The sequence below is a fragment of the Pongo pygmaeus genome, chromosome 15, assembly GCF_028885625.2.
Source record: "Pongo pygmaeus isolate AG05252 chromosome 15, NHGRI_mPonPyg2-v2.0_pri, whole genome shotgun sequence".
In the NCBI taxonomy this organism is placed as follows: domain Eukaryota; kingdom Metazoa; phylum Chordata; class Mammalia; order Primates; family Hominidae; genus Pongo; species Pongo pygmaeus.
Genome location: NC_072388.2, coordinates 22,596,872 through 22,624,558, shown reverse-complemented (window position 1 = coordinate 22,624,558; position 27,687 = coordinate 22,596,872). Strand labels below are relative to the sequence as shown.

At 48.0% G+C, this 27,687-nt stretch overlaps 3 protein-coding genes across 10 annotated transcripts; 2 read left to right on the top strand and 1 right to left on the bottom strand.

Annotated features, from left to right (window-relative positions):
• Positions 1-6,960: 6,960 nt before the first annotated feature.
• On the top strand, positions 6,961-10,014 carry SDR39U1 (short chain dehydrogenase/reductase family 39U member 1). Of its 4 annotated transcripts, XM_054448380.2 has the most exons (6): positions 6,961-7,020; positions 7,322-7,428; positions 7,514-7,596; positions 7,979-8,100; positions 8,851-8,994; positions 9,288-10,014. In XM_054448380.2, the coding sequence occupies exons 1-6, from the start codon at positions 7,005-7,007 to the stop codon at positions 9,695-9,697; spliced, it is 882 nt and encodes a 293-aa protein (XP_054304355.1). In that variant the 5' UTR covers positions 6,961-7,004; the 3' UTR covers positions 9,698-10,014. The 4 variants fall into 4 exon arrangements, with proteins under 4 accessions (XP_054304355.1, XP_054304358.1, XP_054304356.1 ...); XM_054448383.2 differs by lacking the exon at positions 7,979-8,100 and having other exon boundaries at positions 6,992-7,020; XM_054448381.2 differs by lacking the exons at positions 6,961-7,020; positions 7,979-8,100 and having other exon boundaries at positions 7,055-7,428.
• Positions 8,433-19,875, bottom strand: KHNYN (KH and NYN domain containing). Of its 4 annotated transcripts, none has more exons than XM_054448377.2 (8): positions 19,783-19,875; positions 18,848-19,065; positions 17,176-18,320; positions 16,934-17,064; positions 16,754-16,850; positions 13,597-13,704; positions 13,287-13,388; positions 8,433-12,741 (listed from the first exon to the last, which is right to left on the bottom strand). In XM_054448377.2, the coding sequence occupies exons 2-8, from the start codon at positions 19,046-19,048 to the stop codon at positions 12,492-12,494; spliced, it is 2,034 nt and encodes a 677-aa protein (XP_054304352.1). In that variant the 5' UTR covers positions 19,049-19,065; positions 19,783-19,875; the 3' UTR covers positions 8,433-12,491. The 4 variants fall into 4 exon arrangements, with proteins under 4 accessions (XP_054304352.1, XP_054304351.1, XP_054304350.1 ...); XM_054448376.2 differs by having other exon boundaries at positions 18,848-19,296; positions 19,655-19,793; XM_054448375.2 differs by having other exon boundaries at positions 19,655-19,793.
• Positions 18,807-25,920, top strand: CBLN3 (cerebellin 3 precursor). Of its 2 annotated transcripts, none has more exons than XM_054448385.2 (4): positions 18,807-19,040; positions 20,385-21,017; positions 21,367-21,486; positions 21,790-25,920. In XM_054448385.2, the coding sequence occupies exons 2-4, from the start codon at positions 20,718-20,720 to the stop codon at positions 21,985-21,987; spliced, it is 618 nt and encodes a 205-aa protein (XP_054304360.1). In that variant the 5' UTR covers positions 18,807-19,040; positions 20,385-20,717; the 3' UTR covers positions 21,988-25,920. The 2 variants fall into 2 exon arrangements, 1 of the variants encoding a protein (XP_054304360.1); XR_008493647.2 differs by lacking the exon at positions 18,807-19,040 and having other exon boundaries at positions 20,251-21,017; positions 21,790-23,206; positions 24,287-25,920.
• Positions 25,921-27,687: the final 1,767 nt, after the last annotated feature.

Sequence of the window (27,687 nt, the reverse complement as noted above, 5' to 3'; positions counted from 1 at the left end):
AACTCATATTATGAGGCCAGCATCATCCTGATACCAAAGCTGGGCAGAGACACAACAAAAAAAGAGAATTTTAGACCAATATCCCCAATGAACATCAATGCAAAAATCGTCAATAAAATACTGGCAAACCGAATCCAGCAGCACATCAAAAAGCTTATCCACCACGATCAAGTTGGCTTCATCCTTGGGATGCAAGGCTGTTTCAACATACACAAATCAATAAATGTAATCCATCATATAAACAGAACCAAAGACAAAAACCACATGATTATCTCAATAGATGCAGAAAAGGCCTTAGATAAAATTCAACATCCCTACATGCTAAAAAACTTTCAATAAACTTGGTGTTGATGGGACGTATCTCAAAATAATAAGAGCTATTTACGACAAACCCACAGCCAATATCATACTGAATGGGCAAAAACTGGAAGCATTCCCTTTGAAAACTGGCACAAGACAGGGATGCCCTCTCTCACCACTCCTATTCAACATAGTGTTGGAAGTTCTGTCCAGGGCAGGCAGGAGAAAGAAATAAAGAGATACTCAATTAGGAAAAGAGGAAGTCAAATTGTCCCTGTTTGCAGATGACATGATTGTATATTTAGAAAACCCCATCGTTTCAGCCCAAAATCTCCTTAAGCTGATAAGCAACTTCAACAGTCTCAGGATACAAAATCAATGTGCAAAAATCACAAGCATTCCTAAACACCAATAACAGACAAACAGAGAGCCAAATCATGAGTGAACTCCCATTCACAATTGCTTCAAAGAGAATAAAATACCTAGGAATACAACTTACAAGGGATGTGAAGGACCTCTTCAAGGAGAACTAGAAACCACTGCTCAATGAAATAAAAGGGGACACAAACAAATGGAAGAATATTCCATGCTCATGGATAGGAAGAATGAATATCGTGGAAATGGCCATACTACCCAAGGTAATTTATAGATTTAATGCCATCCCCATCAAGCTACCAATGACTTTCTTCACAGAATTGGGAAAAAACTACTTTAAAGCTCATATGGAACCAAAAAAGAGCCCGCATTGCCAAGACAATCCTAAGCCAAAAGAACAAAGCTGGAGGCATCATGCTACCTGACTTCAAACTATACTACAAGGCTACAGTAACCAAAACAGCATGGTACTGGTACCAAAACAGAGAGATAGACCAATGGAACAGAACAGAGCCCTCAGAAATAATACCACACATCTACCACCATCTGATCTTTGACAAACCTGACAAAAAGAAGAAACAGGGAAAGGATTCCCTATTTCATAAATGGTGCTGGGAAAACTGGCTAGCCATATGTAGAAAGCTGAAACTGGATCCCTTCCTTACACCTTATACAAAAATTAATTCAAGATGGATTAAAGACTTAAATGTTAGACCTAAAATCATAAAAACCCTAGAAGAAAACCTAGGCAATACCATTCAGGACATAGGCATGGGCAAGGACTTCATGACCAAAACACCAAAAGCAATGGCAACAAAAGCCAAAATTGACAAATGGGATCTAATTAAACTAAAGAGCTTCTGCACAGCAAAAGAAACTACCACCAGAGTGAACAGGCAACCTACAGAATGGGAGAAAATTTTTGCAATCCACCCATCTGACAAAGGGCTAATATCCAGAATCTACAATGAACTCAAACAAATTTACAAGAAAAAAATCAAACAACCCCATCAAAAAGTTGGTGAAGGATATGAACAGATGCTTCTCAAAAGAAGACATTTATGCAGCCAACAGACACATGAAAAAATGCTCATCATCACTGGCCATCAGAGAAATGCAAATCAAAACCACAATGAGATACCATCTCACACCAGTTAGAATGGTGATCATTAAAGAGTCAGGAAACAACAGGTGCTGGAGAGGATGTGGAGAAATAGGAACACTTTTACACTGTTGGTGGGACTGTAAACTAGTTCAACCATTGTGGAAGGGAGTGTGGTGATTCCTCAAGGATCTAGAACTAGAAATACCATTTGGCCCAGTGATCCCATTACTGGGTATATACCCAAAAGATTATAAATCATGCTACTATAAAGACACATGCACATGTATGTTTACTGTGGCACTATTCACAATAGCAAAGACTTGGAACCAAGCCAAATGTCCATCAATGATAGACTGGATTAAGAAAATGTGGCACATATACACCATGGAATACTATGCAGCCATAAGAAAGGATGAGTCCATGTCCTTTGTAGGGACATGGATGAAGCTGGAAACCATCATTCTGAGCAAACTCTCGCAAGGACAGAAAACCAAACACCACATGTTCTCACTCACAGGTGGGAATTGAACAATAAGAACGCTTGGACACAGGGTGGGGAACATCACACACCGGGGCCTGTTGTGGGGTGGGTGTGGGGGGAGGGATAGCATTAGGAGGAATACCTAATGTAAATGATGAGTTAATGGATGCAGCACACCAACATGGCACATGTATACATTTGTAACAAACCTGCACATTGTGCACGTGTACCCTAGAACTTAAAAGTACAATAAAAAAAAATTTTTGAATTAAAAAAATTTTAATTTTTCAAAGTTCAGGTTGGTTCTTTTATCAATTCTGCTGCTATTTTTTGATAGCATCTTGTCCCTTTCTCAGGTTTTTAATTTCTTCTCTTTCTTAAACATTTTAAACTTTGGTAATTTTATATTCTATATCTCTAAATTCTAACACTTTAAATCTTTGATTGTCTAATTCTGCTGTTTGTTGTTTTGTTTTGTTTTGGTTTTGACACCCTCAGAGTGCTTTGTTTCCTTGTGTGTTTTGTAATTTTGTATTGTATGTTTATGCTTGGCAGGACTTTATTGAAATCCTGTGAAACCAAACCAAGGGAAGATTTACGTCTTCTATCCGGAACACTTAATTTAAATTCTTGGGTTAGAGCTTTCTAGGCCAAGTAGGTAACAATTAATTCAAACCACAAATATGCAGGCGGACAGGACAATAGATACAACTTCTCAGAGAACAGTAATTTTTTTGACAACCAATCCTAGACAAGAGCAAAGCCTAGAGAAACAAGTTTCCAGGCCATGTTCTTTGATACCAGGTGGACTTTTAAAGTTTACTTTTTATCTGAGAACACAGCCCAAGGGCTTTATCCAGGGGTCTCAGTCCCGAATTTGCTTCAATCTCAGGCATGGTCTCCTGTCACCCAAGCCTCTGGATTACTGAAACTAAAAGCCACAAAGTACCTGTTAAAGAAAATTATTCAGAGACACTTGATAGAGTAAGGTAAGGAAGACTTTCCATCACAATAGGTACAAGTACCACTACAATGTGGTCTTGCAGTGGGAGAGATTGGGCTCAAGTCTGAAACATGGGCAAGTGGGAATTTATAGCCAATGAATAGGGTGGGGGTCAGTGGATGAAAAATTAATAAGAGAAAAATATCAAGGGTAAGAGGGATTCTGGCTAACCCAAACTAACGGAATTCATGTGAAGATGGGCCAAGGTGATCAGACATCACCTAGGGGATGAAGGATGAGGGGCCTGATCAGAGATTGAGAGTGATCAGATATCAAGGGTGAGGGGGTTCTTGCTAAACTGACTTAGCAAGGCTCTTTGAGAAAACTGGATTTTACAAAGAGGTGTACAAATGAGCCTAGAAGGTTCAGAAGCCTGACTAAAGTTTGGCCAAGCAAATAATCTTTGTCATAACCTCAGTCCCAAGACACATTTCATTTTTTGGTTTCTGGGATTTTTTTATTTTTCTAGCTAACTTGGCAATACATTTAAATGGAGTATGTTTAATTTTATCCAGCATATCCGGGAATTTTAAACTGGGAGTTTTTTAAACTATACGTGCCACTATAAAACTCCCCTCATATGGTTTTCAAAGATCACTCAGCTTGCAATTTGTGAAACAGTTTGGAGAGGAGAAACATGCAAAAGCAGGAAGACCTACTAGGAGACTACTGCAGATATTTACACAAGACAGAATAACTCATAAGAGGATTGTGATGGCAGAGACAGAGGGAAATATGAGGAAATTTCAAAATGTTTGTGGAAAAAATGAATTAAAAGATTAAAAAATATAAAATATAAACTTTATTTCTCAACATAAGTTCCACCAAGTTCAAGACACTTTCGTAAGAAATGACACCAGCCATTTAGTACACCCTAAAGAACTGAGGGTCCTGGAGACTTAACCACGTCAATACAGTCATTTTTACATTATTAACTGAAGAAAACTGGGTGCCCTTGACAGAATTTTTTAAGATTAAGAAACAAAAAGAAGTCAGAAGGAGCCAAATCAGGTGGATGCCTAAAGATTTCCCATTGAAACACTAACAAAATTGTTCTTGTTTGATGAGAGACTTGAGCAAAAGCATTGTCACGGTGGAGAAGAACTGTCTGATGAAGCTTTCTCAGGTGTTTTTCTACTAAAGCTTTGGTTAACTTTCCCAAAACACTCTCAATAGGCAAATTAATGTTATCATTTTTTGGTCCTCCACAAAGTCAACAAGGAAAATACCTCGAGTATCCTAAAAAAACTGTTGCCACTACCTTTGCTCTTGACTGGTCTGCTTTGCTTTGACTTCCTCCTCTTGATATCCATTGCTTTGATTGTGCTTTTTCTTCAGGATCATACTGGTGAAGCCATGTTTCATCTCCTGTTACAATTCTTTGATGAAATGCTTCAGGATTATATTAGTCTGTTTTCACACTTCTATAAAGAACTGCTGGGGACTGGGTAATTTATAAAGAAAACAGGTTTAATTGAGTCACAATTCTGCATGTCCCAGAAGGCCTCAGGAAACTTATAATCATGGTGGAAGGCAAAGGGGAAGCAAAGACCTTCTTCACATGGTGGCAGGAAAAAGAGTGAGTGAAAAGCCCACAGGAAACTGCTATTTATAAAACCATCAGATCTCATGGGAACACCCTCACTATCATGAGGACAGCATGGGGGAAACTGCCCCCATGATCCAATCACCTCCCACCAGGTCTTTCCCTCAATAGCTGGGGATTACAATTCAAGATGAGATTTGGGTGAGGTCACAAAGCCATATCAAGGATCTTGACCCCACTTGTTTAAACTTTCCACTGAAAGCTCTGCTCTTATCTGTAGCAGATCTGGGTACAACCGTTTTGTTACCTATCAAGTGGAAAGTTTGCTCCACTGTAACTTTTCAGTCAGAATTGTGTAAACCGAACCAACTGAGACGTCTATGGTGTTGGCTATTGTTTCTGCTGTTGTCAGTTCTCTTCAATTAGGTCACAAACAAGATGAATTTTTTTCCTCACAAAGTGATGTGGATAGTCTGCCACTATCTATATCTTCAACATCATCTCTTCCCCTTTTTGTTGAGACAGGGTCTCACTCTGTTGCCCAGGCTGCAGCACAGTGGTGCAATCATAGCTCACTGCAACCTTGAACTGCTGGGCTCAAGCAATCCTCCTGCCTCAGCCTCCCAAGATGCTGGAACTACAGGTGTGCACCACCACACCTGGCTAATTTTTAAATTTTTAGTGAGATGAGGTCCACTATGTTGCCCAGGCTGGTCTCAAACTCCTGGGCTTGAGAGAGCCTCGTGCATAATCCTCCCAAAGTGCTGAGATTACAGGCATGAGCCACCATGCTTGTCCATCTCCTCGTTTCTTAAAATGAGTTATGCATTTGTAGACTGCTGATTTATTTGGGGCATTGTCTTCATAAACTTTTCATAAAGCATCAATTTCATCATTCTTCACCACAAATTCCATGTTTGTTCTTGCTTCAATTTTAGCAGAATTCAGGTTGCTTTGATAGGGGCTCTTTTCAAACTGTCTAGCCTTCTTAGTGCCTCAGATCCTGTTCAGACATGTTATATAATAAGTTAGTACAAGTTTATTTTGGTGTAAAAAAAATTTGGAAACCTATGTATTTTTTAGCATAATACACATTTTCCATGAACTTTTCAAAGACCCCTCTTAGATAAATCTGGGAGAGATTCAGTATTTAAAATCAATAGGGTTTCAGATGTCCAAGAAGAGATGTGTAGTGAAAAGTTTTTATAGGGGTTAGCAGCTCAGAGGAGAGATCCGAGTTGCATAGGAGATTTGGGATGTCTTCTGTTAAAGCCTGGTAACTGAATTCAAGGCATAGATGCCTAGGGTAAAGTGCAGAATGGGAAGAGAAGGTCCTAGGATCCAGCTCTGAGGAATACCAATATTTTAAGAACTTAGCAGAGGTGGAGCAAGCATCAGAGACTGAAAAAAGGTAGAAGAAAGCCGAGAAGAGAATGTCTTTCACTGAAGCCAAACATTTTCAAAGGGAGGACGGAATCAGCAGGTGCCCAATGATACTGAGAGGTCAAGAAAACTAACTGAAAACTAGGGATTAGATTTGGTGACACACGGGAAACGTATGTTCTTGGAGAGTGAGGAAATGAATGATAAAGGCACAAACCCTATAGGAGTGAAGTAAGAAGTAGAAAATGGAAACCACACTTTTGGGAAGTTTGGCTATGAAGGCAAAAAAAAAAAAGAATATTAGCTGGAGGAAAAACAGGTCTGGAGAAGGCTTATTTTAATATAAGGGGATCTTTGGAATGTTTAAATGCTGATAGAAAGGCGCCAGCGGGAAGAGAGAGAAGAAAAAACTGGCCGAGTGGAAAGAAATTCAGATTACCGGTGGAAAGGTTCTCTTGCATTACTGACCCGCCAACTTAATAGACATCCAGAATTCTGAGGTCTGGGTAGCTTCGGGTTTTAGGTGAAGGGTTTCGTTGGTTTGGGTTTGGTTTGGTTGGTTTTCTACACTAAAGCCTTCCCTCCTCCGCCCTTTCCGGGTCCATCGGTCTAATCCCTCCCATCTCGCTTGCTATTGAAACACACAGCCTGTATTTACAAGTTTTTCCGGGTCGCCGAGAAGGGTCACGCACAGGATTGCGACCTCGACTGGAACGCGCTTCCCGAAAGGGGCATGCGCAGAGAGGTTGTAGTCGCTTCTGAAGTGAGGTAAACTCTAAACTTTACGCAGGCGTGTTAGGTCCTAGTCGCTATGCGTGTGCTTGTGGGTGAGGGAGGGCAGAAAGGGAGAGTGCTGGGCGGGCTTGGTCGGAGATTGAGGACTGGGAATCCGCTTCCGGGAGGGCACTGTCTAGTGCACAGGCAACCTGGCCTTGGCCTCCTAGCCCGAGAAGCCGAATCTCCCTAATCCCTGTGACCTGTGTCACCTCTCCGTCACGACGAGGGGGACAAGTGGGGAGAAGTCTGGTGTCAGATAGGATGGCGCTGGAAGAGGGTGCCACAGCGGGGACGGAAGGCGCCCCCACCCCAACTCCACGGGAATATAAACAATTTGTATTTTCCGATCAGGTGGCGGGACAGGCTTCATTGGGACAGCCCTAACCCAGCTGCTGAATGCCAGAGGCCACGAAGTGACGTTGATCTCCCGACACCCTGGGCCCGGCCGGATCACGTGGGTAAGTCCATCCTCTGGAAGCGGGTGGGAGGGCAGAGTTGGGCGGCGCAGGGCGGGGCAGCGGCACTGTGTGCTTTCTCCGACAGGATGAGCTCGCTGCATCGGGGCTGCCGAGCTGCGATGCCGCCGTCAACCTGGCCGGAGAGAACATCCTCAACCCTCTCCGAAGGTCAGCCCGGGCCCTAAAGCTGATACCCACTAGAGCACAGGGAGGAAAGTGCCCCACTGATGAGAACCTGTGAGCTATGGGTAATGGAGCTCCCAGATTCCGAACTAAACCGATATCCCAGACTACTCATTCTGCTCCACTCCTCCACCCCCACCTGCTCCTCCACCCAGTCAGCCAATTGGCTTAAGTCCTCCCCTATAACTCAGGATGCCCAAGAAATGAATGCCCTTTCCCTCTACAGGAGACGTTGACTGTTTCTCTTAAGCCAAAATTCAGGGCTTTACAAGAAATTTGTATGAAATAGCTCCCAGGAAAAGATAGAGAGAGGGATATGTGCACTTATGTATTTAGTGGCTTTTTATTTCCCATGTTTCTCCTGCAGATGGAATGAAACCTTCCAAAAAGAGGTTCTCGGCAGCCGCCTAGAGACCACCCAATTGCTGGCTAAAGCCATCACCAAAGCCCCACAACCCCCCAAGGCCTGGGTCTTAGTCACAGGTGTAGGTATGCCCCCCAAATCACCAGCCTCTTATATTCGCCAGGGGAACGGGGTAACTCAGACCTCTGTAGCTATGCACATACCAGGGCACTGGTCTTTTCCAGGCAAAATGACTTCCTAGGCCCTTGATCCATGCATGTTTCTCCTAACCTTTGTGTACTTTCACTAAGAAATTGAGACCCTGAAAAAGAGTGGGGAGTGGCATCACTCTTAGTGCCAGGGAAAAGTCCACCTGTCCCAAAGTCCCTTACTTCTCACACCATAGTTCTTTAGGAACAGAGTTCCTGGTCACCTTTGGGACCAAGTAATTGCAAACAATTATACACACCAGCCACTATTTGAAGTGTTTTATGCTTATTATTATTTATTCCTTACAACAACCCTATGAGGTAGGTACTATTATTCCCATTTTAAAGATGTGAAAATTCTATACAGAGAGGTTAAGTAACTTGCATCAAGTCAGAGAGTTAATAAATGAGGGAGCTGATTAAAATTCAGGCGCCTGGTACCCAAGTTCCTGTTCTTAACCACTACACTCTAGCAGCCTCTAAGTTTAGCCCTGCAACCAAAGAGTTCCTCCAGGGAAGGAACGCTTCAGGTCATGGAGAAGTTCAAGGGGAAAATATCCAAATGGCTCTGTCTCCAAATGGGGAGATCCTAAGGGCCAAAGAAGGTGAGGCCAAGGGGAGCCTCCACTACAGAGAGCCAGGCAGGACCAAGGACACCCAGGACAAATGATTGTGTTCCACCGGCAGCTTACTACCAGCCCAGTCTGACTGCGGAGTATGATGAAGACAGCCCAGGAGGAGACTTTGACTTTTTCTCCAACCTCGTAACCAAATGGGAAGCTGCAGCCAGGCTTCCTGGAGATCCTACACGCCAGGTGGTGGTGCGCTCAGGTGAGAAACAGGGGCCTGGGTATCAGACAGGGTTGGAATGTCTTCTCTGGGCTGGGAAAGTGATGGGATTAGGAGAGCTGAGATTATAATTACAGAGTGAGAGGATGCCACCACTTCTAGCCAACCTGCAGATGAGAAGGTGTGAAGTCTTAAAGAGAGCCATACTGCTCACTTCTGTTACAGAGCCAAGTCAGCATGGGGAGAGTGAGGAAGGGGAAACAGAAACCAGGAGGAGCAGCGGGGCTCCTTCAAGGCTGAGAGGACCCCTGTACCTTCCCTCTTGCCTGCTCTAGGGGTTGTGCTGGGCCGTGGGGGTGGTGCCATGGGCCACATGCTGCTGCCCTTTCGCCTGGGCCTGGGGGGCCCCATCGGCTCAGGCCACCAATTCTTCCCCTGGATACACATTGGGGACCTGGCAGGAATCCTGACCCATGCCCTTGAAGCAAACCACGTGCACGGGGTCCTGAATGGAGTGGCTCCATCCTCCGCCACTAATGCTGAGTTTGCCCAGACCTTGGGTGCTGCCCTGGGCCGCCGAGCCTTCATCCCTCTCCCCAGCACTGTGGTGCAAGCTGTCTTTGGGCGAGAGCGTGCCATCATGCTGCTGGAGGGCCAGAAGGTGATCCCACGGCGAACACTGGCCACTGGCTACCAGTATTCCTTCCCAGAGCTAGGGGCTGCCTTAAAGGAAATTGTAGCCTAAGTAGGTCGTGGCAAGGGCCTGAGGCCTGTCCCTCACAGGCTTCCAAGTTAGGCACTGTGAATAGGCTCAGTTCCTCTAGAGAGCTGAAGCCATCTGGTTCTTAGATTCCTCTCCCAGTCCTCTTTCCCATTGTTCTGTTGCTCCACCTTATTGTCTCAAGGCCGTAATCTCTTCAGGTTGGGACATTAATCTTTTCAACTCCTTGTAAGATTTCCCAGTTTGGTTTCTCTCCATGTCCTGCAGCTGCCCCACTTCTCCTTTACGCTGTGTAGAGAATGCTCTGCAGTTTAGGCAATAAAAATAAATTGTCTCACTAACCTTGGCTCATCTCTTTGGCCTAGATTCTCCTGGGATTTACTTCAAGGAATGTCACCCTAGATGATTCTTCCCCAAAGACGGGGTTTTGAAAGTTATAATGGGCAGTCTCTCTCATCACCCTCTCCATTCTTGGTCCTTCAGTTGCCAAAAGAACTTGTCACAAGTTTGGGACATCAGGTTATGATAAAGGTAGACACTAGAAGAGAGAATGATGATCCATTTCCAGTGGGCCCTGTAGTCACCCTGGACGCTGTCAGAGTGCCATTAGGATGCCAGTAGAGGAAGAGGTAAGGCCCAGGTGTAGGATAGCCTTCAGTCTGTGTCACCAAATGGCAAGTGCATTACTAACCACACAGTGGTCCCAGTTTATCAGGCTGCAGCAGAACAAAGTCAACATCCCTGTCTATAAGAAGCTTAGGACTTGCCTCTCTGACTGGGGCCACTCAGTCAACCAGAGCCCTTAGCACAAAAAAGCAGAAGACACTTTTGGTCTACTGCACACTCACCATCACTGAAAGTGAAAAGGGCAAGAAACCAATCAAGAACTATAAACAACTCTATCAGAAAAAAAAACTCCCAAGTTTTCATCTAGGACCCTTTTTACCTACCTAAAGCTGTGACATCTGCCATAACTTGACCAGACACAGTTCCCCCAGCCACCAGTTCAGGCCATACTAACCAATCTCTTCTCAGGGACCTCTGGCTTATCTCTTAATCATTGTCACCTCTTTGACCAGCCTGTCTCCAACACACATGCCCCCAGCCTGGGTCAGTATGGTACAGTGGTGTAAATCACCAAAAAGGGAGGGGTGAGGACACAAGGACCCTCCCCATCATCATTACACTCTCCATGCAGTATTCGACTCCCTGTGCCACTCAGAGGGAGGCAGAAGTCAGGGCCTGGAAAAGATCTTGTCCAGAGACTCACCGCAGGCCCACACAGAACAGAACCCAGGGGCACCTGTCCTACTTCTTTATCTGGTCTTGGATTCCAGGAAGTTGACTGGCTCTGTATTGTTCCTCGGAGTATGACCAGCCTCAAAGGTAGATGTAACAGAAAAGCATACTTTAGGCTGCACTAAAGCAAGGAGTACTGATTAATACCTTCTACACAGGGAATGTGCTACCCTGGAGATAGTAAATCCCCTGGCACAGGAGGACTTCAAGCAGATCCAGGGCAATGACCTCTAGGAATCAGGGTGGAGAGAGCATGTCAGTAACAGCAGAGTTGGTCTGGTGGCCAGTCAAGTGCCTTCCAACTCTGGTTCTTTCATTTTCCAGATAATTGGTTCATCTAGAACCAACTGGTTCAACTTCCGTTAAGTCCTCCCATCCCCATACACACACACATAAAGCAGAAGTGTGCCTTGCTTTATGCAACATATGTCTTCCATAGAGAAAATGTTAGGGTTGGATCACATTAATATTGTCATTGCAGAGCATGGCTTCATCGATTTGGTGAAAAATCGACGTGTTCATCTCAACACCAGCAAGTGCATCTAACCAGGGATTTGCCAACACATTTGTTAGTCTGTAAACAAACACTTGAATACAACAGGAGAGCTGCCATTTATAGGAACCCTGAGAGTATTTTGATAATGCAGTCATCCCTAATTTACCTATTGTGTAAATGTGGATTTTGGAGGTTGCTCAAAAGGGATGCAGCCATTATAGGGCATGTTATAGTGAGAATGCAGTGTTAAAATCTAGGGTGTGGATCCTGGAGACAAAGGACCCACATCTCTCTGAAAGTGAGGTTTCTGTTAGAGAGCCTGTGCAGCCACAGGCAGACACACCTGAGACTTTGTCCAAGCACCTTTCCTCCAAGAAGCTTTTCTCTATGTTCTCATTTCTCCTCCCAACAGGTATTTTTACCCCTGATTTGTAGGCGGAAGTAAAGTCCAAGCAACTCAATCAAGGTCACAAACAGGCATAGCTGAGACCAGAAGCCAAGTCTCCCTCTGCCTTCTTCACTAGCTCACTCCACCCTATTGTGGCCCAGTCCACATAACGCTGTGCCAGGGCCTAGCATCTCCTTCCACGCTCCCAGGAGCTCAGCAAGGGAGCATCTTGTTCTCTGGCCATCCAGAGCAGCAGCCAGGGAGAGGAACAGCTTAACTTCCTGTCACTTCCTGCCCACCCTGCCCTCCATCCGAGCTCAGCTTGGAGGTGGAGCCAACAGTCTCAGTCTCCAGAACTAATCCTCTCTAGCAGCCCCCACTCCCTACAGAAACCCTGTGCTAAGGCAAAGTTGAGAAGTTAAGGCTGAGCAGAACCTCTTGAGAGCTGGCTGAGGTCCTGACTCGGTAAGATCAGGTCACTTTATGGACCTGTCCCAAAGTGGCTTCCCTGATCCAAAGCACCAACTCAGGGTGCCTCTGGATCAGAGTGTGAGCAGCAGAGGGACTCTCACAGAAAGGGCTGAGCTGGAGGCGGCTGGAGCTGACAGGGCAGCAGCCACTCAAGCAGGTGAGGCTCAAAAGTTAAGACTGAGCAGGGCCTCAGACAGTTGGTTAATGTCCCGGCAGTATGGCTCCCGCTGCAGGATGAAGTCCACCTTGTGATCCTGACCCCAAAACACCTCCAGCAGCTGCCGCCGGAGCCGCTCTGTTTCCCGGGTCTTCCGAATGCCACCACTACCTTTTTCCTCTTCTCTCCCCTGCTGCTGTTTACCATGTTCTGCAAAGCCCCTGGAAGGATGCTGAGCCTTAGAAGACCCCTGTGTCCTGGGAAGAAACAGACCAAAAAGAGCTGATGAGCATCCTGGGGGGGAAATTACATCTTAGTGGGCTACCCCTCTCTTAATTGTCCTGCCTATTCCTGGCTTTGGGGGAGAAATCCTGAAGTTCCTGAAGCTGACCACTGAGTGGCAGTATCAACCCACTTCTGAAGGGAAGATGGGCTGTTCTTTTAGAAACGGTGAACTCTGCCACTATTATGATCTAGTTCTAGTCCTAAATGAGTCACTTATGTAATGGTCAGCAGAAGGCATGCTGAATACAACTGGCTGTCAGTATAAGCAACCATTTTCCAAATAACTCCATCAAACATGCTGATTAAGAGAAACAGGAAGCAGGTGTTTCCCTCCCAGCAAGGAGGTTCTATGTCAGGATCCCCTGGGAAGCTTATAAAGGCCAAGGCCAATGCAACTCAAACTACTGCAAAATTAAGCTGGCCCAAACTGAGGCCACACTTCCACCCAAGTCTCCGGGCCTGCTGAGAGAGGGCCAGGGGTGGGGGCTGCCTGCAAGTAGTCTAGGGGATTGATTACCTGGCTGGCTTCTTCAGAAATTCATCCAGGGTGGGGCCGTTTCGCCCCAGTGGGTCATCAGGTACCATGAAGAGGTTTCCCACAAAGGTAAAGGGCAGCAGGCTGGATGGCAAAAGATAATGTGTGGTCACAGAGGGGGCCCTTGCCCACCTCCCAGACAACTGAGACCAGTATCACCAGAAGCTGCTGGCTCCATCCTTCAAGAAAACTTCACCTCCTTCCCAGAGTTTTCACCCCATGGCCAGAGCAGAGATGGCTTTAGAAAAACATCTGCATCTGTGCCCAATTCTCAGCGGGAGGGCTCCCTCACCGTTCTCTGATGATTGCCATCCACTTCTCAGACTCCTCCGCCAGGTCCCGGAACTGGTCATTGGAGACAATTATCCCATCTGTCTCTTCAGCCAGCTTCACCATGAACCTGTCTCCAAAACCACAGCAACCGAGAGAGGGTTGAAAAATTACCTACTGGGTACAATGTTCACTGTTTGGATCATGGTTACATTAAAAGCCTAGACTTCACCACTATGCAATATATCCATGTAGCAAAACTGTACTGGTATCCCCCAAATCTATAAAAATAAAAGTAAAAACCACAGCAACCATTTGGGACTCTCCAAGGCCCCAACCCCAGAAGTTTTACTGTCTCCCATGAGCCACTTCTGGTGATGGAGATCTCGCCCCCTACCTCACCTTGACCCAGCTACAGGCAACTGACTAGATACAAGTGCCATGACCTAGAGAGGAAACAGATGAATCCAAGGTGGTCTCCCAGTAGCATCCTATCTGCCCACCATACTCCTTCACCCAACACTTTGTGCCTCGTTAGTAAACAGTAAGATCTAGCTCTGTCTTCCACCCTGCCCAACCAACCCCTCGCAAATCCAACATGCCCTTCCCTTGAAGAGCCTTTCGCTCTGCTCCCTTCCTTCCCAGGCCCACCATTACCACCCCAGTAATTCAGATATTGCAACTGAGATCATGCATAACCTCCTAACAAGGGGGTCCCTGCCTCTGACCACTCACCCACCCTCCAGTCTCCCCTGCCCTGCCCCAAGAAAGCATGCTTATCACCTACACAAAACTCTTCCACACTTGCCCTTTATTTACCAAATAAAGTCCACACACCCAGGCCTGGCAGCCTTCTACAGGCCAGCTCAAATCACCCTTACAGCCTTATCTCTCCCAATATTCCCTATCCCACTCTCAACTCCAGCTAAAGTCAATAATCAGATTACACCCTGCTCTCCAGGTATGTCTTATGCTGACTTCCATATTTCTCCAACTATTTCCTCTATCTGGAAGGCACTTCCCAAGACTTGCTGAGGAACAGAATTACCAAGGGAACTTTTTTAAAAAATGCCTGGCCTCCACTTCAGTAATTCTGATTCCACAAGACAGGGTAGGACTCGTGAGGTGATGGGTGGTGGTCTTTTTAACAGATTTAGAAATGAAGAGATCCAACCCATCCCAGTCTTCTCAACACAAAAACTCACAAATCTCTCCTTTCCCACAAAACCCCACCCAGGATGGGGCTCCCTTCCCTCTGAGTTCCTGTAGTGTTCGATTTATGGTTTCTTTCAGCTCTCTAGTCAAGAATCAGATCTTGTTCCCAGTGTTCCCACCTCCTCCTGCAGGCCACGCGCCTAGTACTAAGTGAGCAGTCAGTATTTGAAAGATGGTGTGGTATACGGGGAACTGGGAGTCAGGATTAGGTGTGACAGATATCAGGCTCTGAGCTTCTGTCTGGGAAACAAATTAAGGGAATGACATACAAATGTCTATGGTACACTTGGCTGGGCTTGGTGGCTCACGCCTGTAATCCCAGCACTTTGGGAGGCCGAGGTGGACGGATCATGAGGTCAGGAAATCAAGACCACCCTGGCCAATATGGTGAAACCCCGTCTCTACTAAAATGCAAAAAGTTAGCTGGGCATGGTGGCATGCACCTGAAGTCCCAGCTACTCGGGAGGCTGAGGTAGGGGAATCACTTGAACCTGGGAGGCAGAGGTTGCAGTGAGCCGAGATCATGCTACTGCACTCCAGCGTGGCGACAGAGCAAGGCTCCGTCTCAAAAACAAACAAAAAAAAAAAGTATATGGTACACTTATGGTATGCAAATGGTATTTTCCAGTTAAGCATATTTTACTATGATCGCATTACACAGTATGTTGTTCAGCAACATTCATTCCGTATGCCTACGCTGTGCACCACTGTGTTTATTCACTGTTACTGGGCAAATTCCCAATTTATATTATGTTATCTGCCAACCAGGTCCCACACAACTGGGCAGACACATGCCTTTAACATTCATTAAAATGAACTCAATCTTCAGTTTCAGTTCTGTGTCAATGCAGGTGTGGAAAGAAGATTCCATATCTTGGGTAATCTGTGAAATCTAGATATAAATACAATAACACTGGGAGAACGTAAACTGCTTTTTTGTAGAATACCACTTACTTGTTAAGGAATAGAAGGTAAGTGTTTGAAAAGACAAAGTATATAATCACTATGGTTTGGAAACTAATTTTTAAAAACTGTATAATGTCCTAGAGAATAAAGAACTTGTAAATTTTTTAACTTGGCTTTCCAAAATCTGCTCATTTCTCACACCACCTATGCAGACTATGGTAGAAGTGTGCCTTGTATTTTCATTGAAACCATCTGGCAGCTTTGAGGTCTAATTTCCCTTTGCTAAGACAGGTAACCACTCTGACCCTCTGTCTCCACGACTGTAGATTGGAGATATACCCGCTGCCACACTTGAGTAGGTCTGTGCAAAGTTAGGACGGAATGTCACTGTACTCTTGCCTAGCACCTTGAGCAAGGCAAGCACATACCTTATCTCTTTCGTATATTCACAAGGAGGGTAAATGAATGGAGGAGGACCCTGAGACAAAGAGGTTAATTCACTAAGAAAAGTTCCACAGTCAAAGTCAATGAGTAGTGCTACTTGAGGCTCAAATTCAGATCTTCCAATTCTAAATCCAGTGATCTTTCTATTATACCATGTTTTGTACAGTCCTATTATTCATGGGCTGTGTTTCTCCATTTTACTTGTTATTTTGACCTTTACTCTGGTTTTTCCAGAATGTTAGGGAAATTTCTCTGCATGTTTGGAAATTCAGGTTATAAGAAGACATCTGTCTTCTTATAGCTATTTATGTAACCAGCTTTCCCACCTTTCCACTAAACCAGTATTTTCTAGACAGTAAGGCACTATATAAATACAAGGTATCATTTTGTTTGATGAATGATGAATAGGCAAACATGGTTGTCTATAGTTCGTCTCATCACACCTGCAGGGCAGGTTTACCTACCCAATCATAAGGCACACAGAGGAATAACTGGCCCCTTACCCACCACCAAGGCTTGGAAACAGCATAAACCACCAGGAGCTTTTCTCTCTCCCTCAATCTTCCACAGGGCTCCTTGAATATCAAGGCTGGAGCCAGGAGAGGAGCAAGTACCTGTCATCATAGGAGGAGATCCTCTTGCCATCCATGACTCGTGAGGGTGTGAGGGAGAGCAGGCTGAGGGAATACAGCTTTTGCAGGAAGTGACTCTCTATTAAAAAAGAACATAATAGGGTTCTCCTCAAGGCGGAAACAGAGCCTATCCTGGGACACTGAAGACCAGGCCCAACTCACCTCTGACTTTGGCATCCTTACTGAAGCGCCACTGAGGCACAAAGACAGTTATGTCACGGTGGCCACGGTCCCAGAAGTACTGCACAGCAATGGCAATGCCCCGGCTGGAGAAGTAGTGCTGGAGGCCATGCCTGTAGTGGGAGGGGGTCGGCCAGAGGAGGGGCTTGGCACCCTGGCTACAATGCCAGCCCCTCAGGACATATCCTCCCTCTCCTAGGCCCTTAGCCCCACCAGGTACTCACACCATGGCCACGTTGCTGCCGTCAATGACAATATGGCGGAGGTCTGGCTGGCCAGGCACATTGGCAAGGCACAGGGTGAAAGGATCCTGCAGGGCCTCCTTGAAACGCTGTGTGCCAGTCACCAAGTTGCCCCCTCGGGCGCCTCGTTTCCATTGAGGCCCCCGACCCCGTGCCATGCCCTGCTGCTTGTCTCCCCTGTCCCCCACGTCTCCCCGGTCTCCGCAGTCACCCCGGTCTCCACAGTGCCATGGGGGTTCCGGTGCAGGCGGAGGGCTGGGCACCCTCGGGGGAGAGGCATTCCCATTGTGGAGCCGCTGGAGGAGGGAGGCTCCTCGGGACTGAGCTGCCCTGTGACAGGAGCCATGGGCACCGGGAGGCTCACGGTGAACACAGAACCCTCCTCCTCCCTGAGTTATCTCCTCCTTCCCCAGGGCCTTCCCTTTCAGGGGTGCTGACTCCCTTGCCCCTCCACCCACTGACTGTGGCCTGAGGGCCACTTCTCTCTCCCAGGCCTCTTCCCCAGGCAACTCCTTCCACCCCAAATCCATCTCCCTGGGACCAACCTGTTTCCCTCCCTCCTCCACAGCGTAAGTGTCTCCCCTTGCTCCCCTGGAATCTCCGGGTCCCATAGATCCAGTGTCCAGGGACTCCCTGCCGTCACTAGGGGGAGCCCTCACTCCTTGGCACTGAGCACCCAGCAAGCCTGAGCTCCGCCCCTCCCAAGAAGCCAGTGCTCCTGGCCCCTGCCCAATGGACGCTTCCTGCACCAGACTCAGCAGCTCCTCCTGGACAGCCAGGGGCAACTGCAACAGAGCCTCTCTATGGGCATCCCCCGGGGACTGCAGCAGGGCAGAGAAGTCTCTCAGCACTCCAGTACACTGTGAGGCTCCGGAAGATGGTCCTGGCGTGAAGTCCCAGCTCAGCCGCTCTGCCAGCTCTTCTATCCGGCTCTGAGCCATGACAAAGGCCTCAGTCAGGCCACTGATCATCAGTGAGCCGGGCGCCCTGGGCACCAGATGGGCTGACGTGCTCCAGGCCAGGCAGTCAAGGAAGAAGCCCTGGGCTCCCAGAAAGATGCAGTGCAGTTTGGGCGGGTAGTGGATTTCATCCTGCAGTTCTGGGCTGCAGAGACCCTTCAGGTACTCCTGGTCGGAAGGAAGGGAAGGTCAGGAAAAGTAAACTGCTGGAATCCTAACTGGCCCAGGTCACCCCTCCTGGCTCCTTGCTCGCTCCTGAGCTCCAGGATGTCTGGAGTATCCACATGATGTTATTCCCATTTTAGAGATAAGGAAACTGAGACTCCCATCACAAAGCTGGTACATGATTGAGCCATCCTGGAACCCCAGCCTAATCCCAAAGGAAGCAATGTGGCCCAGCCTCCCACCCCACATTGCATTCCTTGGTGGGGCCAACTTGTTCAGCCAGATATCTCTATTCTCTCAAAGAGCACAGAATGATTTTTGCGAGCCTGGGCCATCACAGAAGAAATTAAGCTGAAACTGAAAACAAATATAGAGTTGGAAAGTCCCTCAAAACTCAGGGGCACTGAGGTTGCCAGTAAGACAACCAAGAAGTCGAGATCCTCCCCAGGCCCCTCCTCTTCCCTGCTCTCCTCCGCCCTGGGGGAAAGCGTCCTTGGTGCCTGGAGGGATGGGGGAGAGAAGGAGTTCACCTTGGCTCTGCTGGCGTTTTCCTTGGGGCCCTCCAGCTGCAGCCAGATGTGGGGGTTGTCCGGACAGTCCTTCGGAAGGACGCTCACCCCCACGCTGAAGATGCGCTGCACATGGGGCTGCTGTTCCCGAACCTTGTTCTCAGCCTCCGCAGACACCGCAAAGCGGTCTGGGGACGCGGGGCGGGCCCCCCAGGTAGGCATGGCTGCTGCCCTCAGCCCTGAAAGGGGAGAAGGCAGCTCAGAGCCTCATTGTACCCTCAATCCAAATCCTGGTTCCTGGGACTACACCAACTATCAACAGGTCGCACCTAGTTAAGGCTCTGGTAAACAGCCCAAGGAGGTGACAAGCATCTGAGTCCACTGGAGGTAGGGAGGGTGTATGTCACGCAGGCCTCTCCGGAGAGGAAGTCCCGGTAAACAAGGCTGTCTATCGAGGGTGGGCGTCTGGGCTTTGGAAAAGGATGACCACAGTCCGGAGTAAGAAGGGTGGGGGGGCTCCAGCTCGGCCGGGAGGCCAGAAGGAGTCTCCTGGGGGACTCTGAAGCTTCATAAAGACGAATCCTCAGCAGGGGATTGAACTAGGCTGTCCTCTGGGGGCCCTGATCTGCCATTTCCAAGGTTCAAGCCACTCCCACCCCTCCCCCAGCCGTCCGCTGCCCCTCTCCGTCAGGCCACGAGCGCCGCCCAGGGCCCAGGGGCCGGGCCGGGCCCGCCCACCGCGGACTGGGGCAGCCACCCCGGGCTGGGCCTACTCCGCACCGCGGCCCCCGCTCCCCGCTCCCGGGCGCGGGGGAGGGGCGCGCCTACCGCCTCCGCCGCCCGCGCCGGCTTCGGGTCCTCTCAGCGCCCGCCGGGCCCCCGCTTTGCCCGCGCCCCCAGCCCAGGGGACAAGGGCAGGGGGCCCGAATCTGGGCGGGCCTTCCCGGGTTCCTCACCCAACGGGGACCTCTCTTGTCCACATCGCACGCAAACTGTTTCTTGAGTCACTTCCTGGCCTGGGGCGGAGTCAGCCCAGCTCCTCCCGGCTGCGCGCCCTCCTCCCAACCCTGCCGCCGCGCCCAGAGGCCCCGACGGGTCCGCTCGGCCTAGTCCCCTCGGCGGCTCCAGGGCTCGCTCCTCGCGCTTCTCACCAGCCCTCCCGTCTGCCTCCCGGCCCTCAGGGTCCTCGCGCATTCTGCGCAGTTATTTCTCGGAAAGGGGAACCACGCGTTGAAAGTTGTTTCCCGCGAATAAAGATGTGGCCGACCAAAGAAAGAGGCAGCGTGACTGGCCCACTGGTGCTCTAGGCCCAAGCACTTTCCACCAAAGCAATCGTGGCGGAGGGGGGAGGCGGGGGGGCGGGGGGTACCCCTGGTGGAGTACCCCTTTCTTCCAACAAATGGAAAGATGCCACGAAGAAGGGCTGTTGATTTGTGGGGGATTTTGAAGAGAGGAGGAATAGGAGGAAGGGGTTGAGGGGCTGCCTCTGGCATATGCACACACTCACACATTCTCTCACACCCCTCACACACACATACCATGTTCTCCATCCCCCCAGGTTCAGCCTTCAGTGCTGTCCCATCCAGCAGGGCTGCCCTGAAGCTCTGGCTGCAACCCTCCCGTCCAGCGGGCAGGCGGCTTCATCCCTCCTCTCTCTCCCAAAGCCCAACTGCTGTCACTGCATGCTCTGCCAAGGAGGAGGGAACTGCAGTGACAGCAGGAGTAAGAGTGGGAGGCAGGACAGAGCTGGGACACAGGTATGGAGAGGGGGTTCAGCGAGCCTAGAGAGGGCAGACCATCAGGGTGCCGGCGGTGAGAGTCCAGGGAGAGGAGCGGAAACAGAAGAGGGACAGAAGACCGGGGCACTTGTGGGTTGCAGAGCCCCTCAGCCATGTTGGGAGCCAAGCCACACTGGCTACCAGGTCCCTTACACAGTCCCGGGCTGCCCTTGGTTCTGGTGCTTCTGGCCCTGGGGGCCGGGTGGGCCCAGGAGGGGTCAGAGCCCGTCCTGCTGGAGGGGGAGTGCCTGGTGGTCTGTGAGCCTGGCCGAGCTGCTGCAGGGGGGCCCGGGGGAGCAGCCCTGGGAGAGGCGCCCCCTGGGCGAGTGGCATTTGCTGCGGTCCGAAGCCACCACCATGAGCCAGCAGGGGAAACCGGCAATGGCACCAGTGGGGCCATCTACTTCGACCAGGTAATCCCCCTACCCCCGTCCAGAGGACCTGGAAGGACCCTGCAAGGACCTGGAAGCAACTGTCCAAGCCCACTTTGCTGTCTCTGAGGCTTTAAGAAAACAGCTTCCTACATCTTTCCCTAATCTGGCCTGTTGCCCCACCACCCCACCGACGGTTTCCTCTCCCTCCACCCATACGCAGCCCCCTCCTTGCCCTTTCTCACCATTTCTTTTGAATCTGTTCACTCCTATTCACTCCTACTTGCCACTCCTTCTATTCATTACTCACTGCCCCTGCCCCTAGTCCCCATGGTACCCCTGAGCCATGGGCATTTCCTGAGCCCCACTCAGCAGGCTCTGCTTCCCCCAGGTCCTGGTGAACGAGGGCGGTGGCTTTGACCGGGCCTCTGGCTCCTTCGTAGCCCCTGTCCGGGGTGTCTACAGCTTCCGGTTCCATGTGGTGAAGGTGTACAACCGCCAAACTGTCCAGGTGACCTCAGCACTGGCCCCCATCCCCGGCTCAGGAGGGTAGGGAGGGGGAAGAAGTGGAGCCCAGCTGACCTCCGGGTGCACTCTCCATTGACCTGTGTCCTGGAGGCCAGGACCAGGGGAGGAATGGGCCTGCCTCGCTTGCATTGAGTGTGGAGGATGTGCAGAGTCCAATGCTGGCCGCCCCTCAGCCGTCCCGGGAGAGCCCATTAAAACCCAGCTTCCCAAGAGGAAGCCCCTGGGAAAGTGGGGGGTCCTGAGCTAAGGGCTGGGGAATGGGGGCTAACTGGGCTCCCCTCCCCAGGTGAGCCTGATGCTGAACACGTGGCCTGTCATCTCAGCCTTTGCCAATGACCCTGACGTGACCCGGGAAGCAGCCACCAGCTCTGTGCTACTGCCCTTGGACCCCGGGGACCGAGTGTCTCTGCGCCTGCGTCGGGGGAATCTACTGGGTGGCTGGAAATACTCAAGTTTCTCTGGCTTCCTCATCTTCCCTCTCTGAGGACCCAAGCCTTTCAAGCACAAGAATCCAGCCCCTGACAACTTTCTTCTGCCCTCTCTTGCCCCAGAAACAGCAGAGGCGGGAGAGAGACTCCCTCTGGCTGCCTATCCCACCTCTTTGCATGGGACCCTGTGCCAAACACCCAAGTTTAAGAGAAGAGTAGAGCTGTGGCATCTCCAGACCAGGCCTTTCCACACCGCACCCCCCCGCCCCCGCCCCAGTTACCCTCCCAGCCACCTGCTGCATCTGTTCCTGCCTGCAGCCCTAGGATCAGGGCAAGGCTTGGCAAGAAGGAAGATCTGCACTACTTTGCAGCCTCTGCTCCTCCTGTTCCCCCACCCCAGCTTCCTGCTCAATGCTGTTCAGGGACAGGTGGCACAGGTGAGCCTGACAGGCCCCCACAGGAGCCCAGATGGACAAGCCTCAGCGTACCCCGCAGGCTTCTTCCTGTGAGGAATGCCAGCATCACGGATCTCAGCCAGCACCATCAGAAGCTGAACCGGCACCGTATGGGCTAGGGTGGGAGGCTCAGCCACAGGCAGAAGGGTGGGAAGGGCCTGGAGTCTGTGGCTGGTGAGGAAGGAAGGAGGGTGTATTGTCTAGACTGAACATGGTACACATTCTGCATGTATAGCAGAGCAGCCAGCAGGCAGCAATCCTGGCTGTCCTCCTCTGCCAGATCCCAGATAGACTCTGGCCCTTACCTCCCCACCTGAGACTAGGGTGAGTGTGTTTGCTCTGGGTGAGAGCAGAGCTGAGAGCAGGTATAGAGAGCTGGAAGTGGACCATGGAAAACATCGATAACCATGCATCCTCTTGCTTGGCCACCTCCTGAAACTGCTCCACCTTTGAAGTTTGAACTTTATTTAGTCCCTCCACACTCTGACTGCTGCCTCCTTCCTCCCAGCTCTCTCACTGAGTTATCTTCACTGTACCTGTTCCAGCCTATCCCCACCATCTCTCTTTCTCCTGATCTGTGCTGTGTTATTCTCCTCCTTAGGCTTCCTATTACCTGGGATTCCATGATTCATTCCTTCAGACCCTCTCCTGCCAGTATGCTAAACCCTCCCTCTCTCTTTCTTATCCTGCTGTCCCATTGGCCCAGCCTGGATGAATCTATCAATAAAACAACTAGAGAATGCTAGTCAGTGAGACACTATAGGATTACTAAAGAGAAGATACCTCTGGAGTTTGGATCGGGTGTTACAGGTACAAGTAGGTATGTTGCAGAGGAAAATAAATATCAAACTGTATACTAAAATTACATTTTAAAAGTTCAATAATGTTTGAGTTAAATAGGAAATACCAAGGTGAATTTGTGGTTTTGAAAAGAAATAACTTTTTGAATGGTCACTAATCCTAAAAACAACATCAGGAACAATCTGATATCCATTCTTAGAAACGGGATCTTTGCTTCAAATATTAGTCACCATTAAAAAAAAAATACCAAAAACCCTCAGGTTCCTTGGAGAATAGCTGCACACCTTAAGTAACTCCAGGCCCAGAACATGTTGTTGATGACAGAAAGCAAAGATACTTTTTAAATGTATAAAGTAAAGCTGAAAAGGCAAAGGAATCAATTTAAAGAAGCTCCCACTTGACCTGCTTTGACAATTTGATTCTCAAAAGGAAAATAATATTGTTAATTGGAACAAGGTGAATTTTTTAAATCTATGTACCTGCAATGATATTCAAAAAGAAAGAAGCCACTATAAAGTGTGCCAAAAGGTAGTTAATATACTGAGTGAAGAAGAGTGAATATAATAGGCTATTTTAGTGAGTCGTGATAAGTACAAGAACACAAATATATTAGGCATTTTGTCTATTTGCAAGGTACGTTTGTTTTTCTTTATCTATGTAAGTAGGGAGGGGTGAGTACAGAGAACTGTGAGTAAGTCCAAGAAGATCTGGCACTGTGCCAAGAATGAAAGATACTGATGGAACTATTTGGGTATATTTTGCAACTAAGAAGAAAAACAGTCCAATGGTGTGTTATAAGACAATGGATTAGTCAAATGTCCAAAAAACAACTGTTCACTGCTCAGGCCTGATCATTCATCTCCTGGAAAATGGATCCTCTGTATTACCCCACTACTTACAATGAGATATTAATTAGGCAAAATGATTAAGAGTAGCTTTGGCTGTAACAGTAAAACCCAAAATAAGAATAGCTTAAACAAAATAGGAAATCATTTTTGTCTCACATAGAAAAATCTGTAAATAAGAGTCCAGGGATGGATGGCAGCCTTATGATCATTTGGAAGCCCAGTTTTCTGTCTTGCTGTTCTACCATCCTTAGCTTGCCACCTCATGACCCAAGACGGCTCCCTGAGCTCCAGCCATTACATCAGCCTAACAGGAAGGAGGAAGGAAGAAACAGCACATCTCTTTCCTTGAAAGAAGCTTTCTGAAAGATGCACCAATATTTCTAATTGTGTCTCAGTAGAATTTAGTCACCTGGGCGCTCACCTTGCAAGCCAGGGAGCGAGGCTAGGAGCTATAGTGTTTATTCCAGGCAGCCATATCCAGCCAGAATTTGGGAGTTTTATAATAAGGAAGAAGGGGAGATTAGCTATTGGGGAAGACAACTAGAGGTTGTTTTTTATTGTCATTTTTTGAGGCAGAGTCATGCTCTGTCGACCAGGCCAGAGTGCAGTGGTGCAATTTCAGCTCACTGCAACCTCCACCTCCCAGGTTCAAGCAATTCTCATGCCTCAGCCTCCCGAGTAGCTGGGATTACAGGTGCGAGCCACCACACCCAGCTAATTTTTTGTATTTTTAGTAAAGATGGGGTTTCGCCATGTTGTCCAGGCTGGTCTCAAACTCCTGGCTTCATGTGGTCTGATTACAGGTGTGAGCTACCACATCTGGCCACAAAGTACTACAAACTTGGTGGCTTAAAACAACTATTTATTACCTCACAGTTTCTATGGGTCAGAAGTCCAACAAAACGTGACTGGCTTCTCTGCTCAGGGTTTCACAAGATCAAAAGCAAAGTATAAACAGGGCAGCCTTCCTTACTAGAGGGGAAGAATTCACTTCTAAACTCATTTAAAGTTCAGTTCCTTATGGTTGTAGGACTTAGGTCCTAGCCCCCTCCATTCTCAAGCTAACAACTGCAAGCCAAGTCCTTCTCACACTTTAAATCTCTCAGGCCTACCTTTCTACCACATCTCTCTGACTTCAGTGTAGAAAGTTCTCTGAGTTTAGGGACTCGTGTGATTAGGCCCACCCAGATAAGCCAGGATAATCTCCCTATTTTAAGGTCCACAACCTGAATTGTATATTTGAAGTTCGTTTTGCCATGTAACATAACATATTCACAGGTTCCAGGGATTAAGGCATGGACATCTTCAGGACATCTGCATATCACAGTCACTAAACTTAAAGATGGCATCATGTAGAGAAAAGGCATCCAGCTACAATACCACTGCATGGAAAACTTATGGGCTTGAAAATTTCCCATGATATATATAAGATAAATACCAGCTCAGATTTTAATCAGTTTAGAAGGTGAACCAATTCTCAGGTCCCAACCAAAAATTCACTGATTAATAATCCAAAACTTGTTCTACATTGAGATATATTTTTATTTTAGATATCTAAATTCAAAAATTGGCCTGAGCTGAGATAATGTCTCTCAGGTCTACCACCCATTTTTATAGTGGATTTAAGCATAGATGTTATAAACTTTATAATCCTTATAATGGTATGTGTCCCTTACCAAAATGAAGCTTTTAGAGAAACTGACATATTAGTGATTCAATTGAAATATTTAGGAGGATTTGATTGTTTTTAATCAATGTTTAAATAATTTGACTTGTCAAATGTATAGATTTTGATCTGCTGGTTATAGAAATTGTGTTCAAATATTTAGACAATTTTTCCTTCAGTAGGTTTGTGAATAGATTAAACAATAAATAAAGCACAGGTGATGGTGTGTGGTCCTCTCCAGGTACCAAAAGCTCCTCAGACTTTAAGGATCCTAACACAAGGTTCCAACTATTCACCTTCCCTATGCCCATGCCCTGGCAGCTGAGTCCTACAGAGAAGTCCCACTGATGAAGGATTCAATGTGGATCTAAATCCATGGCCTCCAGCCACATCTGGTCCTCAATCCTGTAATCCTCAATCCTCTGACTCTTTACTGGTTTCCTTTGCCAGCTGCCCCTCATCTTCCCCAGAATCCACTGCCGGCTTCTGTTCACTCCTTAAGCCTTTTGCCCCACTGGTTCTGCTCCCACGGCCCATGGTCAGCGGCAGACGGCCTCGCCTTCCACCTTACTGAGAACACAGAAACTCCAAGCGGGACCCTGCCCACCACCACACTTACAAACTCACCTTCCTCCCCATCTCTGCTTCTTCCTGCCTGTCTCGGTGGGAGATGAGTTCCTTCTCTGATCAAGGCTGCTATCCTCATCCACCAGTCTTGGATCCAGTTTCCTCCAGACATCCTGTCATCTGTCACTCTCCTTTCTACTCACTCCTTCCCTTCAGCAGCTCTTAAAGTTTAAGAGCTCAAGTCTCTTAAATCTAAGAGAAGATAGCCACGGAAGTAGTTGTAGATATAGGTATGGTTATCCTCAGCTCTATTTATTCCTGCAGGTAGTTAGCGTCAGCTCATCTCCTCCTTAAAGCAAAATATTGTAGTACAAATATCTACACTCTCGATTTGCACACCTCGTAACCACCGGTGAACTGTGGCCTCCACTGCTCCACCTGAACTGCCCTCAGCCATGGCTCATAACTTCCGTGTTACTGGAGCTGGTGAACACTTCCTAGTCCTCTTGTCACTCAGTCTCTCTCTAACATTTGACCCTGCTGACTATGCCCTCCTTCTAGAAGCACTCTGCCCCGACTTCCCTGACTGTGCGCTCCCTGGTTTTCCTCCACCTCTCTGCCTGTGCCCTGCATCTCTTAAGTGCTGATTTTTGTCGAGGTTCTGCCCTAGCATTCTTTGGTCCTAAGACACTCTCAAAGGCACAAATGACCGTCCATATGCTGACAATGTTATCTCTATCCAGGATCGCCCTTTCTGAAACTCAGACTCTACATTGAATATTCCACTTTCAAGTCTACATGCTAAAACCTGAAATTATAGTCTTTCCTCCCTAAATCTGTTCTCTCGCCCTTGTTCTCTATATCTGTAAATGGAACTTCCCTGTTGCCCAAACCAAAAATGGCCATTATCCTTAATTCTTCCCTCTCCCATAACCCTCATATCTAGTCATTCACATCCATCAGTTCCATTCATTTCTTTCCATCTGCCCTGGCTCAAACTAATAATCTTTTAGCTAGATTTCTATGAAAGCCTTCTAACTGGTCCTGTGGTTTCCCTTCAATTCTCCAGACTGTGGTTGCCTTAGTGATCTGTGTAAATAAATTTCACTGCCTAAGCCCTTTGGGGGCTCCAGGTGGGCCTCAGAATGAAATCCATATTTCTTAACATGGTTTTCGAGATCCCTCACAATTCAGCTCCCAGAATCTCCACTCTTCATTTTTCACCATCTACAAGAATGTACAGACCTAAGAAATAGCATCACTTATTAGCTGAGGGGAAATGGCACTCTTTGGAAAAAGAGATTACAGCATTTCAGTCAAAACTTATCAGGACCAAGAGAATAGTTCTTGGACCCAACGGAGGTAAATCCATTTTAGTTTGTGAATCATCTTACTGAGGACCAAACTTTAATGGAGACA

What these genes read in the sequence shown, in the direction of transcription:
- SDR39U1 (XM_054448380.2), top strand. An exon ending in ATCCTCAACCCTCTCCGAAG is followed by an intron (nt 7,597 to 7,978) that starts GTCAGCCCGGGC and finishes TTTCTCCTGCAG; the next exon opens with ATGGAATGAAACCTTCCAAA. An exon ending in GGTCTTAGTCACAGGTGTAG is followed by an intron (nt 8,101 to 8,850) that starts GTATGCCCCCCA and finishes TTCCACCGGCAG; the next exon opens with CTTACTACCAGCCCAGTCTG.
- KHNYN (XM_054448377.2), bottom strand. Translation starts at nt 19,048, where the DNA reads ATGCCTACCTGGGGGGCCCGCCCCGCGTCCCCAGACCGCTTTGCGGTG. An exon ending in ATCTCCTCCTATGATGACAG is followed by an intron (nt 13,705 to 16,753) that starts GTACTTGCTCCT and finishes TTTTGGAGACAG; the next exon opens with GTTCATGGTGAAGCTGGCTG. An exon ending in TTTCTGAAGAAGCCAGCCAG is followed by an intron (nt 12,742 to 13,286) that starts GTAATCAATCCC and finishes GTTTCTTCCCAG; the next exon opens with GACACAGGGGTCTTCTAAGG.
- CBLN3 (XM_054448385.2), top strand. Translation starts at nt 20,718, where the DNA reads ATGTTGGGAGCCAAGCCACACTGGCTACCAGGTCCCTTACACAGTCCC. An exon ending in GGGCCATCTACTTCGACCAG is followed by an intron (nt 21,018 to 21,366) that starts GTAATCCCCCTA and finishes TGCTTCCCCCAG; the next exon opens with GTCCTGGTGAACGAGGGCGG. An exon ending in ACAACCGCCAAACTGTCCAG is followed by an intron (nt 21,487 to 21,789) that starts GTGACCTCAGCA and finishes TCCCCTCCCCAG; the next exon opens with GTGAGCCTGATGCTGAACAC.